This window comes from Bufo bufo, chromosome 4 (assembly GCF_905171765.1).
Source record: "Bufo bufo chromosome 4, aBufBuf1.1, whole genome shotgun sequence".
NCBI classification, from domain to species: Eukaryota; Metazoa; Chordata; class Amphibia; order Anura; family Bufonidae; genus Bufo; species Bufo bufo.
In genome coordinates, this window is record NC_053392.1 from 292,540,604 (window position 1) to 292,559,592 (window position 18,989).

General features: G+C 40.9%; 1 protein-coding gene across 1 annotated transcript in view; it reads left to right on the plus strand.

The window, feature by feature from the left end:
* LOC120998141 (dynein heavy chain 5, axonemal-like) overlaps positions 1–18,989 on the plus strand; it is a 268,121-nt gene that overhangs the window by 160,303 nt on the left and 88,829 nt on the right. Inside the window, 10 exon segments of the mRNA XM_040428685.1 lie at positions 7,087–7,304; positions 7,760–7,935; positions 8,806–8,954; positions 9,966–10,158; positions 11,589–11,812; positions 12,046–12,132; positions 12,267–12,374; positions 12,463–12,549; positions 13,380–13,444; positions 13,989–14,195. Coding sequence (XP_040284619.1) covers positions 7,087–7,304; positions 7,760–7,935; positions 8,806–8,954; positions 9,966–10,158; positions 11,589–11,812; positions 12,046–12,132; positions 12,267–12,374; positions 12,463–12,549; positions 13,380–13,444; positions 13,989–14,195 — 1,514 coding nt within the window.

The window sequence follows — 18,989 nt, forward strand, 5'->3', positions numbered from 1 at the left end:
AGCTCCTCCAGGGTGACCACGGGCCTCTTGCTTGCTTTTCTAATTAGTGCTCTCCTTACCAGGGCTGTCAGTTTAGGTGGGTAGTCATGTCAACCTAAATTTCAATTTTCGAAGTTGATTGAACAGTGCTCTGCGAGATGTTCAGAGCTTGGGATATTTTTTTAAAACCTAACCCTGCTTTAAACTTTTCCACAACTTTATCCCTGACCTGTCTGATGTGTTACTTGGTTTTCATGATGCTGTTTGTCATGGACATACCGAGACATACAGACGTCCCCGCGACAGTGAGTGGCAGGGGATCTTTGAGACTGGCAACAGGTGGTTTGATTTTACATGTTTACCTTGTGGATCAATAGGTGTCTGTGTTGTTTCTGGTACTGGCCACACCCTTAACCTACAGGTGTTGCTATTGTGGTCATTTAACTTTCCCTATTTATAGTTGTTTCTCCCACAATACTGTGTGGTTTAAAGGCTTCAGTTAGACCTGTGGATAGCTGGTGTTTGGATCTCGGCTGAATTCCTGGTTCTGCCATAGCTTCTTGGAAGTTAAGTGTTACCTTTCCCTTTGTATTTTGGCATTTCTGTTTGTTGCATTTCTTTGTTGTTTTGTATTAGGTCTCAGGGATACTCCCGTTCATCCTTCCTTTTGGAGGAACAGATTGTCTCATTCCTGTCATTAGTACCAGGGTCCTTTAGGGTTAGATAGGACTCTAGGTATTCCTGTGTATGAACTCATCTACCTCTGGAGTCTGTTCATACTGGTAGTCAGTCAGGGCTTTGATCAGGGTTTTCACTAAGAGTTGTCCATCTTCCTTCCCCAGTTTTCAGGCCTTATTTCCTTTCCCCTTTCCCTCCTATGTTTGGTGTGGGGTTTCCCTCCCACACTAGAGCGTGACACTGTTTTATCACTAATATTCACTAACAAACCTCTGAGGCTTTCACAGAACAGCTTTAGTTATACAGAGAATAAATTACACACAGGTGGACTCGATTTACTAATTAGGTGACTTCTGAAGGCCTTTGGTTATACTGGATTTTTTTAGGGGTATCAGAGTATAGGGGGCTGAGTACAAATGCACACTACACTTTTAAGATTTTTATTTATTAACAATTTTGAAATCCATTTAGCATTTTCTTTTCACTTCACGCACACTTGCTTCTTTGTGTTGGTTACATAGGTGTTAAGGTTGGAAAAAAACAAAAGTCCATCAAGTCCAACCTGTGATCTATCACATAAAATCCCAGTAAAATACATTTAAAGGGATTCTATCACCTCTTTTGACCCTATAGAGATGCGGACATGCACGGCTAGATCGCCGCTATATACCTGTTTCGTATATCTAAATGGTTTTATTGAGTGTAAAAAATGATTTTATAACTATGAAATTCATTGCGAGCTCGCGCACTGCGAGATTAAGGTGATCTGACTTCGTGAGCAAGGAGGGGATTCCTGGATACAGGCGGTGCTGGGCTCCTTCACAGGGGGCGTGGCTGGGCTCCTTACCAGGCTTATTTACATATATAATATATATAAAATCATTTTTTACACTCAATAAAACCACTCAGAGATATGGGACAGGTATATTGCGGACATGCTAACGGCGATCTAGCTGTGCATGTCCGCATCTCTATAGGGTAAAAAGAGGTGACAGAATCCCTTTAAAGTTTGTAACGTGAAAAAGGGGTATGAATACTTTTTCAGGGCACTATATATATATATATACAGTCCTGATCAAAAGTTTAAGACCACTTGAAAAATGGTAAAAAAAATCATATTTTACATTGTTGGATCTTAACAAGGTTCCCAGTAGAGCTTCAACATGCAACAAGAAGAAATGAGAGTGAGACAAAACATTTTTTGAGCATTCAATTAATTGAAAATAACGATTAAACTGAAACAGGCTGTTTTTCAGCTGATCCAAATTTTAGGACCACATGCATTTAACCGCTTCACGTCCGCCCATAGGATATAAACGTCCTATGGGTGGACGTCTATTTCTGAACGGACGTTCCAGAACGTCCGTTCAGAAAGTGCAGCTGCACACTAATCGTGCAGCTGCTGATCGCGTTGCCCGCTGTCAGTGACAGCAGGGCAACCCTAAGACAAGGCAGGGACAGTGCCCAGGTGTCCCTGCCTTCTAGATCGCTGCAGACACAGCGCTCACCGAGCGCTGTGTCTGCAGAGAAGGAAGCGCTGTGCGCTTCCTGTTCCGGCCCGGCGGTCATGTGACCGCCGTGACCGGAGTGTGCAGGAGCTGTGTGAGGTCTCTTAGAGACCTCGATCAGCCCTGCTGTGAGGCTGTACAGCGCTGGATTGCTGCTGTACAGCCTCTATAGGGGTGTATTTGTCCTGTAACTGGGGCTACTATGTCAGCCCCAGTTACAGGAGAAATCAACTGTGAAAAAAAAAAAAAAAGTGAAGTAAATGTCCCCCAGAGGTCTTGTATGACCTTATGGGGGACGAAAAGTGTAAAATAAAAAAAATAAAAATAAAAGGTTGAAAATAAAAAAATAAAAAAAAGTTTCACATGTAAAAAAAAAAAAGTCCCCAAGTAAGGAATGAAAAAAAAAAAATAAAAATAGAAAAAATAAAAAAAAGTATACATATTAGGTATTGCCGCGTCCGTAAAAACCAGCTCTATAAAAATATCACATGACCTAACCCCTCGGATGAACACCGTAAAAAAAAAAAAAAAAACTGTCAAAACAAGCAATTTTTGTCACCTTGCATCACAAAAAGTGCAACACCAAGTGATCAAAAACGCGTATGTCCCACAAAATAGTACCAATAAAACCGTCACCTCATCCCGCAAAAAATGAGCCCCTACATAAGAAAATCTCTCAAAAAATAAAAAAACTATAGCTCTTAGAACATGGAGACACTAAAACATCATTTTTTTGGTTTCAAAAATGCTATTATTGTGTTAAAGTGAAACAAATAAAAAAAAGTATACATATTAGGTATTGCCGCGTCCGTAAAAACCAGCTCTATAAAAATATCACATGATCTAACCCCTCGGGTGAACACCGTAAAAAAAAAAAAAAAAAAACTGTGTCAAAACAAGCAATTTTTGTCACCTTGCATCACAATTGGTGCAACACCAAGTGATCAAAAACGCGTATGTCCCACAAAATGGTACCAATAAAACCGTCACCTCATCCTGCAAAAAATGAGCCCCTACATAAGAAAATCTCTCAAAAAATAAAAAAACTATAGCTCTCAGAACATGGACACATTAAAACATAATATTTTTGTTTCAAAAATGCTATTATTGTGTAAAACTTTAATAAATGAGAAAAAGTATACATATTAGGTATCGCCACGTCCGTAACGATCTGCTCTATAAAAATGTCACTTGACTGAACCCCTCAGGTGAACGCTGTAAAAATAAATAAATAGAAACTGTGCTAAAACAACCAATTTTTTGGTCACTTTGCCCCATAAAGTGTTATAATGAATGATCAAAAAATCATATGTACCCAAAAATAGTACTAATAAAACTGGCACCTTATCCCCTAGTTTCCAAAATGGGGTCACTTCTTGGGAGTTTCTACTGTAAGGGTGCATCAGGGGGCTTCAAATGGGACATGGCATCTAAAAACCATGTGGAGTTCCTTTTCTTCTGCGCCCTGCCGTGTGCCCATACAGCAGTTTATGACCACATGTGGGGTGTTTCTGTAAACCGCAGAATCTGGGTAATAAATATTGAGTTTTGTTTGGCTGTTAACCATCGATGTGTTAAAGAAAAAATTGGATTAAAATGGAAAATCTGCCCAAAAAGTGAAATTTTAAAATTTGATCTCCATTTTCCTTTAATTCTTGTGGAACGCCTAAAGGGTTAACAAAGTTTGTAAAATCGGTTTTGAATACCTTAAGGGGTGTAGTTTCTACAATGGGGTCATTTATGGGGGTATCCACTATGTAGGCCCCACAAAGTGACTTCAGACCTGAACTGGTCCTTATAAAGTGGGTTTTGGCAATTTTCTTATAAATTTGAAGAATTGCTTCTAAACTTCTAAGCCTTCTAACGTCCTAAAAAAATAAAATGACATTTCCAAAATGATGCCAACATAAAGTAGACATATGGGGAATGTTAAATAATAAATATTTTATGAGGTATCACTTTCTGTTTTAAAAGCAGAGAAATTGAAATTTAGAAAATTGCGAATTTTTCAAATTTTTGGGTACATTTGGGATTTTTTCATGAAATAAAGGTGAAATATTTTGACTCAAATTTATGATTATCATGAAGTACAATGTGTCACGAGAAAACAATCTCTGAATGACTTGGATAAATAAAGGCGTTCCAAAGTTATTACCACATAAAGTGAGATATGTCAGTTTTGCAAAATTTGGCCTGGTCAGGAAGGGGGCAAATGGCCCAGATGGGAAGTGGTTAAAAGGCCAAATCTGTGTAAACATGTGGATTCATTGTCATTTTCTGTCAGGTAGTCACACGTTGTGATGGCAAAGGCAAAACAACTCTCCCTTTTTGAACATGGTCGGGTTGTTGAACTGCATAATCAGGGTCTCTCACAGCGCGCCATCGCTGCTGAGGTGGGACGCAGTAAGACAGTCATTTGGAATTTCTTAAATGATCCTGAGGGTTATGGAACAAAAAAGTCAAGTGGAAGACCCAAAAAAATTTCATCAGCACTGAGCCGGAGGATCCAATTGGCTGTTCGTCAAGACACTGGACGATCTTCGACCCAAATTAAGGCCCTTACTGGTGCTGACTGCAGCCCCATAACCATCAGACGGCATCTGAGACTGAAGGGCTTCAAAAACAAAATACGTCTTCAAAGACCTCGTCTCTTTGAACGCCACAGAACTGCTCGTTTGGACTTTGCAAGAGAGCACCAAACATGGGACATTCAAAGGTGGAAGAAAGTTTTATTCTCTGATGAGAAAAAATTTAACCTTGATGGTCCTGATGGTTTCCAATGTTACTGGCAGGACAAGCAGATCCCACCTGAAATGTTTTCTACGTGCCACAGTGGAGGGGGCGCCATAATGGTCTGGGGCGCTTTTTCCTTCAGTGGAACAATGGAGCTTCAGAAAGTGCAGGGTCGTCAAACGACCGCTCGCTATGTCCAGATGTTGCAGAGAGCATTCCTCATGACTGAGGGCCCTCGTCTGTGTGGTAACGACTGGGTTTTTCAACAGGACAACGCTACAGTACACAATGCCCACAGGACAAGGGACTTCTTCCAGGGAATAACATCACTCTTTTGGCCCATCCTGAGTGTTCCCCTGATCTAAATCCAATTGAGAACCTTTGGGGATGAATGGCAAGGGAAGTTTACAAAAATGAACAACAGTTTACAGACAGTAGATGGCCTTTGTGCGGCCGTCTTCACCACTTGGAGAAATGTTCCCACTCACCTCATGGAAACGCTTGCATCAAGCATTCCGAAACGAATTTTGGAAGTGATAAACAATAACGGCGGAGCTACTCATTACTGAGTTCATGTTTGGAAGTTGGATTTCTGTTTTGGGGGGGTTTAGTTTTTTTTTGGAGGTGTGGTCCTAAACTTTTGATCAGCTGAAAAATAGCCTGTTTCAGTTTATTCGTTGTTTTCATTGAATTTAATGTTCAAAAAATGTTTTGTCTCACTCCCATTTCTTCTTGTTGCATGTTAAAGCTCTACTTGGAACCTTGTTAAGATCCAGCCATGCTAAATATGATTTTTTGCCATTTTTCAAGTGGTCTTAAACTTTTGATCAGGACTGTGTATATATATATATATATATATATATATATACAATGTATACATCACGTCTGTAAATGCAGGCCATAACCGTGACATGAATAGAGCATAAGTTATACAGTGGGTTTATAAGACACTGTTCCCATGCATGAGCTGTTATTAAGCAATGTTTAGTGGTAAGAGTGGAAAATAATGTTTCAAATATTTATCTTACTGAAAGTGAAACACTTACGTAATCTCATCCTGACATGTCACCGGTTGTGTTGGTCAATGTAATGTGAAATATTAGCACCATCTAGTGGTAATTGTGTACTGGTTAGCCTCAAGTAATTCTTCTAAAAGGTTATTAAGGGTACATGCACATAGCAGTGTAAATTTTGCTGCACTTCTGCAGCAAGTTTACACCAAATTTAACTCTTTATTTGTGGATTTTAACATGGATTTGCCCCAGATCTTACCCTTTGCATTGCAAGAGGTGAAATGTACCCAAACAGTTGACATGCTGCAGATTTTAACATCCACACTGCAGGTCACTTTCCACATCATGTACATGAGATTTTGAAAATATTTACATAGCTGGAAAACCTGCATGTAATACACATCTTGGGCATATACCAAAAATGTTTGACTTGCACTTTTCTTCTGAAAATGATGGAAAATCATAGAAGTTGATAAGACTGATATTGAAGAAATCTACTAGGGAGGCTTTATTTGTGTGTGGATGTGTATAGGCTCCCCTTTGTAGAGATGACGTTACATAGTATGCATATTTTAGGCTACACTGATTAATAATGATTGATAATATGACAATATTGGGGCAGATTTATTAATAATAGAGATACGAATCACAGTCTTAATATTAGACAAATTTACTATTCTGGTGCATGGACATTTGAAAATTATCATAAGTATCATAAATCTTGTGCCAGATTTATGCTAGAATTTTGCATGTGCCCAAAAAAATGTGTCAGTTTTCCCATATGCCAAAAAAACTGACTAGTCTAAGTTTAAGCCACCTATAAGTTGACACAGTTTTACTTGAAAAATGCATCAAATTTATGGAGTATTCTTGGTGCACTTAGGCCACACCACCTTTCCTGTGAAGCCACACCTCTTGTCAGACGAGGCATAAAACAGACGTAGAAAATAATGAATGAGACAGGCCTGCCGGTCCGTCTCCTTCCGCACCAACGCCATGCCCACTTTTTGGGGAAAAGTCACAGATAGGCGTATTTCTGGATAATAAATGACCCCCTATGTCTATATATATAAGCTCTTAAAGGGTTTTTTGATGTTTATGACATATTTTTACCATGCTATAGACTAAATGAAGAATAAATATATAAAATACATGTCTCTTATGTGTTTCAACAGATTGAAGTACAATCCCGTTGCAGCGTATTTCTCACTGTCTCCAAATCTGGATTCCACAGTCTCCCGAAGGATATACTGGCTGTCTTTAGAGCAGTTTCTTTGGTTCTTCCTGATCACACAATAATCCTTAAGGCCAAACTTACCAGCCTTGGCTTCAAAGGCCCAAAAGCCCTGGCCACAAGACTACAGCTCACTTCAGAACTGCTTAAGGAACAACTGTTAGTCTTCTGAATTTTACACATATTCTGTTACATTTTTATAGACATGAGGAGTGGTTAACGTGGGGACACTGTATGGGCATTTTTACCATGATTTATAGTGGTCAGATGCTGGCTTCGAGGGAATGGGACAATATTGCAAACAAGCATTTTTTAAGCAGTGGTAAAGACTACTTCAAGTTAGCATGGTCTGTAAAACTGCTGATCCTGCATTTTTTTAAAAATTTTATTATACAATTTTAGTTTGTCTCTGTAGCCTTTTTGATGACAAGAGAATAACAATCTAGAAGATTAGTTGTGACATGAAGTATATTATAGGGGGAGGGAGACAAAATGCCGCCACACCCTGTTCCACATATAGGGCTTTTTAGTTGTACAATAGTTGGAGTTATCATGTTGTGTATGACTGTACATTTTTAGCTATTCTAATTTAATGATTTTCTTTTTTTTTATAGCCCAGAGGAATCTCACTGTCATTTCAGTTTACGGGCTATGCTAGAAGTTATAAACTGGGCTGTTCAACGCAGAGAGATGGAAAATATGATAAATGGTCGTATGGAGACCGATGGAGGAAGATTCTCCCGATCTAGCAGTGTTATGTCATATCAACAGTTTACAGCATTTGCAGCAAGTATGTTTCCTGATGAATTCTACCTTATCCCATATAATATTCACAGGAGATATAAAGATTAAAATAGGCCTATCAGTTATTAAAGGGTTTTCTGTCCAACCCCTTAGGCCCCCTCTGATCAGTGGTTTGAAGACACCACGGCACTCCAGTGAGTGTTGCAACCTATTCCTAGGAAAGTGACCCTGTGTTAATTGGTCACATGGCCCATGTGCAACTCAGGCCCATTCAAGTCAATTGGCCTGGGCTGCAATAACAAGTACAGCACTGTGCTTGGTGTTCTGTGAGGAGTCCACAGCGCTCACTGGTGCACCGTAGCCTGTTCAAGGAGCTGATTGGTGGAATTGCCGGGAGTCAGGCCCCCACCAAATCTGAGGATAGGTCATCAATATTTTTTCCCAAAAATACCTGTCAGCAGGAAATTCACGTTTTAACCAAAAATAATGCCTAATAGGGCTTCTAGAGTATAATAAAAACATTATTTTCTTTTTACCCCCAATGCTTTTGAAGAATATGTAATTAAGATGTTAAGCGCACCAAGGGCCAGTCTTGAGCCTCTCACTGCATCCTAGCTAAACCAATGTTCAGCCACTCCCACGTATGTTTGATTGACAGGGCCAGGCGTCTGAATTCTCCTCTTGCCCAGCCCTGTAATGTCACCCTTGCGCTTTGCAGTACAACACCTTGTTTATGGCGGAACTACCACACTTAGCATCTCATTTACACATTAGTTTGAAAGCATTTTTATCAGGAATGCAGCAATGCGTGGACCGCAACTATATTTTTCAGATCAGTGGTTTGCAGACTGCAAAACAGATGTGGTCTTAATCATATTCTTTATAAATTGTATATTCTTGTTTTTCTCCAATTCAGGTCCTGTGCCCAGTTTAAAAACTGGTAACAGTGCAGAGCGAAATAAGAAAGTAATCTCAACTAACCCTGTTCTTACCGCTGCAAAGGAAAGCCATGCATTGATAGCTGATTCACTGCAGGACATCATTGGCCCAAGAATGACTGGTGATGTAAGTAGCAAGACAATTACTGTCTGATCAGCATGGGTCCAACTGCTAGGACCGCACCAATCACGAGGATGGAGGAACTAAATTTGAATGAAGTGGTGGTCATACAGTGTGCCAGTCCATTCAACTCTATGGGACTGCCGGAGATAGCCGAGTACAAGTGCTTGGTTTTCTCTAACAATTCTCTAGAGTTGAATGGACTGATAGCTCACAAGAATGACTGTTGCTCAATTGAAGTGGGGGAAGTCAGGACCTTGCTCTCGTGTTTTGGCTGGAGCACCAATGCTTGGACCCCCGCCTATCAGACACTTATTACTGGGGATAAGGGATTACTGTTTGTAATGGGACAATCCCTTTAAAAAGGACCTGTAGGCTCTCTGTCATGTCTGTTTTAGCCCTCTTGTAACAGCAATTCTAGATCATCTATTCTTATGACTCCGTGATGTGCCATTCCTTTATTATTCCTTCTAGAAGTTATGAATGAATTGCTAGTAGTCTGCAATGAAGGTCCAGATGGGTGTTACCAGTTGGGGGTGTGCACTAATTGGGCAGTGCTAGAATGTTCAGGGGACACAACTCAACTGGTGACAACCATCTGGACCTTCATTGCAAGCTGCTGGTGATTTATTCATGACTTCTAGCAGGAATAATAAAGGTACAGCACGACATAGTAAGAAAGAATAGATGCTCTAGAATTGTTATTATGTGGGAAATGCAAGTACTTTCCAAAATAGGCACGTCAAGAGAGGTGACAGCTCCTCTTTAAGACTGAAACTGAAAAACAGCTGTCAAAGTAAAGGTATTGGTGGAGATTTATCAAGACTGGTGTAAAGGAAAACTGGCTTAGTTGCTCATAGCAACTGTGGCTACTAAAAGTTTTTATTATGAAACCAATGTCATTTTTAGTTTTCAACTGTATGACTGTGTAAGTACTTAGCTGTAATTCTTGTTTTATATTTAATGTTCAGTTTTTGGAACAAAAGTGAAACATAAAATTGTCCATATACTTTACAGAGTTATTTGGTGTTTAAACAAATTGTTGGAGATGTGTTTACGGGAATGTATGACCCATCAGAGACCAGACAGATCCTCCAGAAGGAAATCGAAAGAGCCATTTTATTGAAATCAGAAGAAAATAAATTGTTTCCTCATTCTCCGTGGCTCAGTAAAGTCAAACAACTATTTAATTTATCTCTAGTAAATTCCGGTAAGTTTCCAAATACACCTACTGGAACTTTTAAAGTATGAGGACTTGTGTGGTTAAAAGAATATTAAAGAAAGATCATTATGATTTTTAAAGATAATTTTGCATTACCCGATCAGAAATTTTTAAAAAAACTGTTCAGTCAATCCACTGGACAAATGAATCCTTTTCTTGCCCAGTTTATAGGGGTGATGTCCCTTAAAGGAAATCTGTCAACAGGATAATCGCTATTGAAGTAAAGCCATAGCCTAATAGCACTTAGTACCTTATTTCCAGATGTGTCTTTGTTTCAGCAGTAGATAGAAACATAGAAACATAGAATGTGTCGGCAGATAAGAACCATTTGGCCCATCTAGTCTGCCCAATATACTGAATACTATGAATAGCCCCTGGCCCTATCTTATATGAAGGATGGCCTTATGCCTATCCCATGCATGCTTAAACTCCTTCACTGCATTTGCAGCTACCACTTCTGCAGGAAGGCTATTCCATGCATCCACTACTCTCTCAGTAAAGTAATACTTCCTGATATTACTTTTAAACCCTTGCCCCTCTAATTTAAAACTATGTCCTCTTGTAGCAGTTTTTCTTCTTTTAAATATTCTCTCCTCTTTTACCTTGTTGATTCCCTTTATGTATTTAAAAGTTTCTATCATATCCCCTCTGTCTCGTCTTTCTTCCAAGCTATACATGTTAAGGTCCTTTAATCTTTCCTGGTAAGTTTTATCCTGCAATCCAAGTACTAGTTTAGTAGCTCTTCTCTGAACTCTCTCCAAAGTATCAATATCCTTCTGGAGATATGGTCTCCAGTACTGAGCACAATACTCCAAATGAGGTCTCACTAGTGCTCTGTAGAGCACCTCCCTCTTTCTACTAGTAATGCCTCTACCTATACACCCAAGCATTCTGCTAGCATTTCCTGCTGCTCTATGACATTGTCTGACATTGTCTGCCTACCTTTAAGTCTTCTGACCCCTAAATCCCATGTTTTCTATCTTCTGTAAATCCAGTTTATTTGGTATGCAAATGAGCTAGTAAGGTGCCCAGAGGGACGTCACTCTTGCTAGTGCCCAAGCCTGCCCTCATGCTGGGAGCAGGTAAAGGGGGGCAGAGTTATGGCTTAAATGTGATGTAGGAGGGGTGAGTGGACATACAGTGTCTGGAGCTGGAAGCAGAAAGCCCTGTATACTGTGTAGTTGCCATGCCTGGGTACTGCAGCTCAACTCCCATTCAAGCAATTGGGAGCTGAGCTGCAGTATGCCGACACTGGAAATATATAACGCCACCACTAAAAGACAATGTTTCCTAATGCAGACCTATACAGATTTAAATGACATTAGATTATGATATGATTTACTCATTTATGTGTATGTAATTCATATAAATTACTTTCATATGTACTATTTTTTATATATTAATTTTATACATTGCAGGTGTAATTGTAGCAGGCCCACCGGCTTCTGGAAAAAGTTCATGCATTAGCATATTAATTCAGGCTCTTAATCATATACAAGTCTCAAGTGGAGAAGCATCACATAAAATTGTGAAAATTCATCCTCTAAGTGTCGACAACAGGACTTTGATGTTTGGTGGTCTGAATGCATCAAATATGTGGCAGGATGGAGTTATCAGCTATTCGTGGAAGAAGGCAGTTCGGGTAATTTAGGAGGAAGTTCAAGAGACCTCCAAAGGCAGCTCTGGTGGTGTCTATGGCTCCATAATATGTAGTAATATGTAGTAATATGAAGATAAATGTATATGAGGAGAATTTACTGTGCAGTGTAACAGTTTTCTGGTAGAAAGTTGGTGCCTCATACTCTAGCCTACTTCTGGAATAATGTATAAATTCACCTTTTTAATATATGTATGTCTATGTGTTTATACTTTTAGAATCACTGTAATACATGGCTCTGGTTTGATGGACCTCTGAATGGCAGCTGGGCTGACAACTTTAACAGTGTACTTGGACCAGAGACAGTGAGTTCCTTCCTTACTTCCTTTCTACCTTCCTTCCTTTCTCTTTATCTTCAAGTTGCACAAAAGCTGCAGCACAATAAAATCTCTGATCAAGGCCTAATTAGCCAGTCTTGTTTGTCACATTATTTCAATAGGTTTTACAGCTCAGTAATGGGGATTACTTGGAACTTCCAGAAAATCTGAAATTGATTTTTGAAACAACTGGTTTACAAACAGCTTCACCTGCAACCCTGACAAAAGCAGTGAATATTGACATTTATTTTTACAATTTATTTGCCTTTCTTGAATTTGAAGTAAAGCCTTAATATTTTATTATGTATTATATTTAAGGGGATATTGTATATTGAAAACGAAGCTGTTGGTTGGAGACCTCTGTCCAAAATTTGGCTAGATGGAAGAAACCAACAAGAAAATGCTGTAAGTTTAATTCAAAAAGCAAATTGGGGGCAGATTTATTAACCCCTTAGTTACCGCCAATATGCCTTTTTACAGCAGTCACTAAGAAGTGGCGTTAGGCTAGGCTGCAGCCTAGTCTAAGTGCTGCACAGGTCTTCTGCGTAGCAGAAAAGAGGAGCGTAGCTCTCCCATGACAGCCGGGTTCCTGCTGTAACCACCTGGTCCAATCTTGGCTTTTTAATCCCTCGATGCTATGATTAATAGCAACTGTAGCATCTCAGGCATCCGCACTGCTGCAAATGAGATTGGGGGTGTCAATGTCTTTGTATGGCAGCCATGGGCCTGATGAAGGCCTGTCAGTATTCCACTGACAGTATAATACACTGTACTGCATATTGCCTGTAAAAGTTTCCTTGTGGGACTAATAAATAGTAAAAATAAGAGGTAAATAAATGTTTACTAAATAAAGAAAATCTCCAAGTTGAAAATGCACCTTTTTCCATTGCAAAAAATGCCTTTCAATGGAAAAATTTTAAAAATAACCCCCCTCCACATATTTGGTATTGCAGCATCCGTAATGACCCACACTACAACGATTATGTAATTTATCCTGCACTGTGAACACCATAAAAAAGAAACATAAATTGAAAAAAAGTTGCTTGGTCACTAAACCCAAAACAGGCTGGTCACTACATTAAAGTAGGGCTCCAACAACAGAACCCTTGGCACCCTGTGTGAACAGTTTTTCTTCACAAGTTCACATTTAGGTAGCTGCTTTTTTATTATTTTATAATGAATATTTTTACGTGATTGTGTATGTATTTGAAAACGCTTTCCTATTTTTTCATTAGGTTCTTTCAAAAGCTTTCTACCGGACTTTGGACCCCATCTTCAATCTTATGCTTCATGATACCAAGTAAAGCAATAGACTCTTTTTTTTTTTTTAAAGCAGTTCATACATATAGTCTGGTAGGAGTAAAGTGTGAGTCTCAAACTAAAGTATATGTGGTCATGATTCCGCACATGGGCAGCTGAACAGATGGGTGGGAGGGAGACACAGGCACACAGTCTAGAGCACAGGGAGAGATTTGAGGGGAGAAAATACATGCTTCACAGGAGATGTCCACTGAGCACTAAACTTGCAGCTACATAAACAGTCATTTTAAAGAAGGCAGGCTTTGAACATTAAAAACGCAGAAAAATCATCCTCCAACAGCATAATGCAACTTCTATCTACAAATATATTTTTCCTTGGCCAAGGTGTGCATACACTTTACCATTATACTCTTAACATTGAACAGCTAAATATGTTAATTTACTATGCCCTGTTGTTGACTACTATTTAGATTAATGAAAAAAATGGAGATTGTACTAGACTCCAAACATTTTACGTTAACCATAGCCCTGTAGAATTGACTAATATACTGTATTTATGAATGTTTATATATTTTTTTCCTAAGGCTGATCGTTCCAGTAACAGAAGTTGGCTTGTTCCATTCTGTTACAAGCTTACTGACAATCATGCTGAATGATAAGGCTCAGAGTATTGGCGGACAGCTGCATATTGAGAGGCTTTTCATCTTCTGCCTTATCTGGTCAGTAGGATCTCTCATTGAATGTGCGGAAAGGAAGAAGTTCAGTGATCTACTCAAGGTCTATACATCAGTGTAAGTTTAGCCTATGCCTCCCACAAGATGTATACCAGTGATATTAATTTGCAATATATGTCCAACATCTAATTAAAGGGAACCTGTCATCAACTTTATGCTGACCTCACTGAGGGCAGCATAAAATAGTGAGAGAAATGCTGATTTCAGCGGTCTGTCACTCATGAGCTAATAGTAAGTGGTTGCTGAGAACCAGCTTTATAATCATTGCAGCCCAGGCCTTGACAAGAGTCAAATCCACCTGAGAAGAGTCATGGTTATTCCTAATCTCCTGCACTCTCACCCATCTGCTGATGATTGGCAGTTCTCTCCTAGAGAGAAAGGGAGAAAACTAGGTAGAAGACGGTCAGTCATCAGCAGGTGGGCAGGGAGAGCAGGAATTCATGAATAACCAGGACTCTTCTCAGGTGGTCGTGACTCTTTTTCAGGCCCAGTCTGCAATGATTGTGATGTTGGTTCTCGGCAATCACTTATTTTTAACTTTTAAATGACAGACCGCTGAAATCAACTCACCTGTCTCTACTTTAAGCTGCCGTTAGTATGGGCAGCAAAAAGTTGATGACAGGTTCCCTTTAAAGGGTACCAGTCATGATGAAAATTCAGTGTTATCTGCAGGCTTCATGTTATAGAGCAGGAGGAAATTAATCATAACTGCTTTGTCTTAGCCATTTATAGCTAATTATGTAATTGCTGTATGTGTGTATGCAGAATTAACCATCAGCCACTGATTAGGCTGCCCAGATGGCTACTGAGCTCAGAATGAGCAGAGATATAAAAATGAGCAGAGATGTAAATGTATAAATCACAAGTTTTGTTGAATCATTTACCATAAAACTATACTGCATATCAATCTGCTCAGCTCCTCCTACTCTGTAACATGATGCACTGCATTTCATGGTGACAGGTTTTCTTTAACCACCTCAGGACCGCCGTACGCAGGATTGCGTCTTTGCGGCGGTCCTGTTGTTCTGGGTGGACGCGCCGGTGTGTCCTCTCGCGAGACGCGAGATTTCCTGTGAACGCGCGCACACAGGCGCGCGCGTTCACAGGATCGGAAGGTAAGCGAGTGGATCTCCAGCCTGCCAGCGGCGATCGTTCGCTGGCAGGCTGGAGATGTGATTTTTTTAACCCCTAACAGGTATATTAGATGCTGTTTTGATAACAGCGTCTAATATACCTGCTACCTGGTCCTCTGGTGGTCCCCTTTGTTTGGATCGACCACCAGAGGACACAGGCAGCTCAGTAATATGTTGCACCAAGCACCACTACACTACACCCCCCCCCCCCGTCACTTATTAACCCCTTATTAGCCCTTGATCACCCCATATAGACTCCCTGATCACCCCCCTGTCATTGATTACCCCCCTGTCATTGATCACCCCCCTGTAAAGCTCCATTCAGATGTCCGCATGATTTTTACGGATCCACTGATAGACTGATCGGATCCGTAAAAATCATACGGACGTCTGAATGCAGCCTTACAGGGGAGTGATCAATGACTGTGGTGATCACCCCATATAGACTCCCTGATCACCCCCCTGTCATTGATTACCCCTCTGTCATTGATCACCCCCCTGTAAAGCTCCATTCAGATGTCCGCATGATTTTTACGGATCCACTGATAGACTGATCGGATCCGTAAAAATCATACGGACGTCTGAATGCAGCCTTACAGGGGAGTGATCAATGACTGTGGTGATCACCCCATATAGACTCCCTGATCACCCCCCTGTCATTGATTACCCCCCTGTCATTGATCACCCCCCTGTAAAGCTCCATTCAGATGTCCGCATGATTTTTACGGATCCACTGATAGACTGATCGGATCCGTAAAAATCATACGGACGTCTGAATGCAGCCTTACAGGGGAGTGATCAATGACTGTGGTGATCACCCCATATAGACTCCCTGATCACCCCCCTGTCATTGATTACCCCTCTGTCATTGATCACCCCCCTGTAAAGCTCCATTCAGATGTCCGCATGATTTTTACGGATCCACTGATAGACTGATCGGATCCGTAAAAATCATACGGACGTCTGAATGCAGCCTTACAGGGGAGTGATCAATGACTGTGGTGATCACCCCATATAGACTCCCTGATCACCCCCCTGTCATTGATTACCCCCCTGTCATTGATCACCCCCCTGTAAAGCTCCATTCAGATGTCCGCATGATTTTTACGGATCCACTGATAGACTGATCGGATCCGTAAAAATCATACGGACGTCTGAATGCAGCCTTACAGGGGAGTGATCAATGACTGTGGTGATCACCCCATATAGACTCCCTGATCACCCCCCTGTCATTGATTACCCCTCTGTCATTGATCACCCCCCTGTAAAGCTCCATTCAGATGTCCGCATGATTTTTACGGATCCACTGATAGACTGATCGGATCCGTAAAAATCATACGGACGTCTGAATGCAGCCTTACAGGGGAGTGATCAATGACTGTGGTGATCACCCCATATAGACTCCCTGATCACCCCCCTGTCATTGATTACCCCCCTGTCATTGATCACCCCCCTGTAAAGCTCCATTCAGATGTCCGCATGATTTTTACGGATCCACTGATAGACTGATCGGATCCGTAAAAATCATACGGACGTCTGAATGCAGCCTTACAGGGGAGTGATCAATGACTGTGGTGATCACCCCATATAGACTCCCTGATCACCCCCCTGTCATTGATTACCCCTCTGTCATTGATCACCCCCCTGTAAAGCTCCATTCAGATGTCCGCATGATTTTTACGGATCCACTGATAGACTGATCGGATCCGTAAAAATCATACGGACGTCTGAATGCAGCCTTACAGGGGAGTGATCAATGACTGTGGTGATCACCCCATATAGACTCCCTGATCACCCCCCTGTCATTGATTACCCCTCTGTCATTGATCACCCCCCTGTAAAGCTCCATTCAGATGTCCGCATGATTTTTACGGATCCACTGATAGACTGATCGGATCCGTAAAAATCATACGGACGTCTGAATGCAGCCTTACAGGGGAGTGATCAATGACTGTGGTGATCACCCCATATAGACTCCCTGATCACCCCCCTGTCATTGATTACCCCTCTGTCATTGATCACCCCCCTGTAAAGCTCCATTCAGATGTCCGCATGATTTTTACGGATCCACTGATAGACTGATCGGATCCGTAAAAATCATACGGACGTCTGAATGCAGCCTTACAGGGGGGTGATCAATGACAGTTGGGTGATCACCCCATATAGACTCCCTGATCACCCCCCTGTCATTGATCACCCCCCCTGTCATTGATCACCCCCCCTGTCATTGATCACCCCCCTGTCATTGATCCCCCCCCCCCCCCTCTGTAAGGCTGCATTCAGTCTTTTTTTTGGCCCAAGTTAGCGGAATTTTTTTTTTTTTCTTACAAAGTCACATATTCCACTAACTTGTGACAAAAAATAAAATCTCACATGAACTCACCATACCCCTCACGGAATCCAAATGCGTAAAATTTTTTAGACATTTATATTCCAGACTTCTTCTCACGCTTTAGGACCCCTAGAATGCCAGGGCAGTATAAATACCCCACATGTGACCCCATTTCGGAAAGAAGACACCCCCAGGTATTCCGTGAGGGGCATATTGAGTCCATGAAAGATTGAAATTTTTGTCCCAAGTTAGCGGAACGGGAGACTTTGTGAGAAAAAAATAAAAAATATCAATTTCCGCTAACTTGTGCCAAAAAAAAAAAATTTCTATGAACTCGCCATGCCCCTCATTGAATACCTTGGGGTGTCTTCTTTCCAAAATGGGGTCACATGTGGGGTATTTATACTGCCCTGGCATTCTAGGGGCCCCAAAGCGTGAGAAGAAGTCTGGTATCCAAATGTCTAAAAATGCCCTCCTAAAAGGAATTTGGGCCCCTTTGCGCATCTAGGCTGCAAAAAAGTGTCACACATCTGGTATCGCCGTACTCAGGAGAAGTTGGGGAATGTGTTTTGGGGTGTCATTTTACATATACCCATGCTGGGTGAGATAAATATCTTGGTCAAATGCCAACTTTGTATAAAAAAATGGAAAAAGTTGTCTTTTGCCAAGATATTTCTCTCACCCAGCATGGGTATATGTAAAAAGACACCCCAAAACACATTCCCCAACGTCTCCTGAATACGGCGATACCAGATGTGTGACACTTTTTTGCAGCCTAGGTGGGCAAAGGGGCCCACATTCCAAAGAGCACCTTTCGGATTTCACTGGTCATTTACCTACTTACCACACATTAGGGCCCCTGGAAAATGCCAGGGCAGTATAACTACCCCACAAGTGACCCCATTTTGGAAAGAAGACACCCCAAGGTATTCCGTGAGGGGCATGGCGAGTTCCTAGAATTTTTTATTTTTTGTCACAAGTTAGTGGAAAATGATGATTTTTTTTTTTTTTTTTTCATACAAAGTCTCATATTCCACTAACTTGTGACAAAAAATAAAAACTTCCATGAACTCACTATGCCCATCAGCGAATACCCTGGGGTCTCTTCTTTCCAAAATGGGGTCACTTGTGGGGTAGTTATACTGCCCTGGCATTCTAGGGGCCCAAATGTGTGGTAAGGAGTTTGAAATCAAATTCTGTAAAAAATGACGAGTGAAATCCGAAAGGTGCTCTTTGGAATATGGGCCCCTTTGCCCACCTAGGCTGCAAAAAAGTGTCACACATCTGGTATCTCCGTACTCAGGAGAAGGTGGAGAATGTGTTTTGGGGTGTCATTTTACATATACCCATGCTGGGTGAGAGAAATATCTTGGCAAAAGACAACTT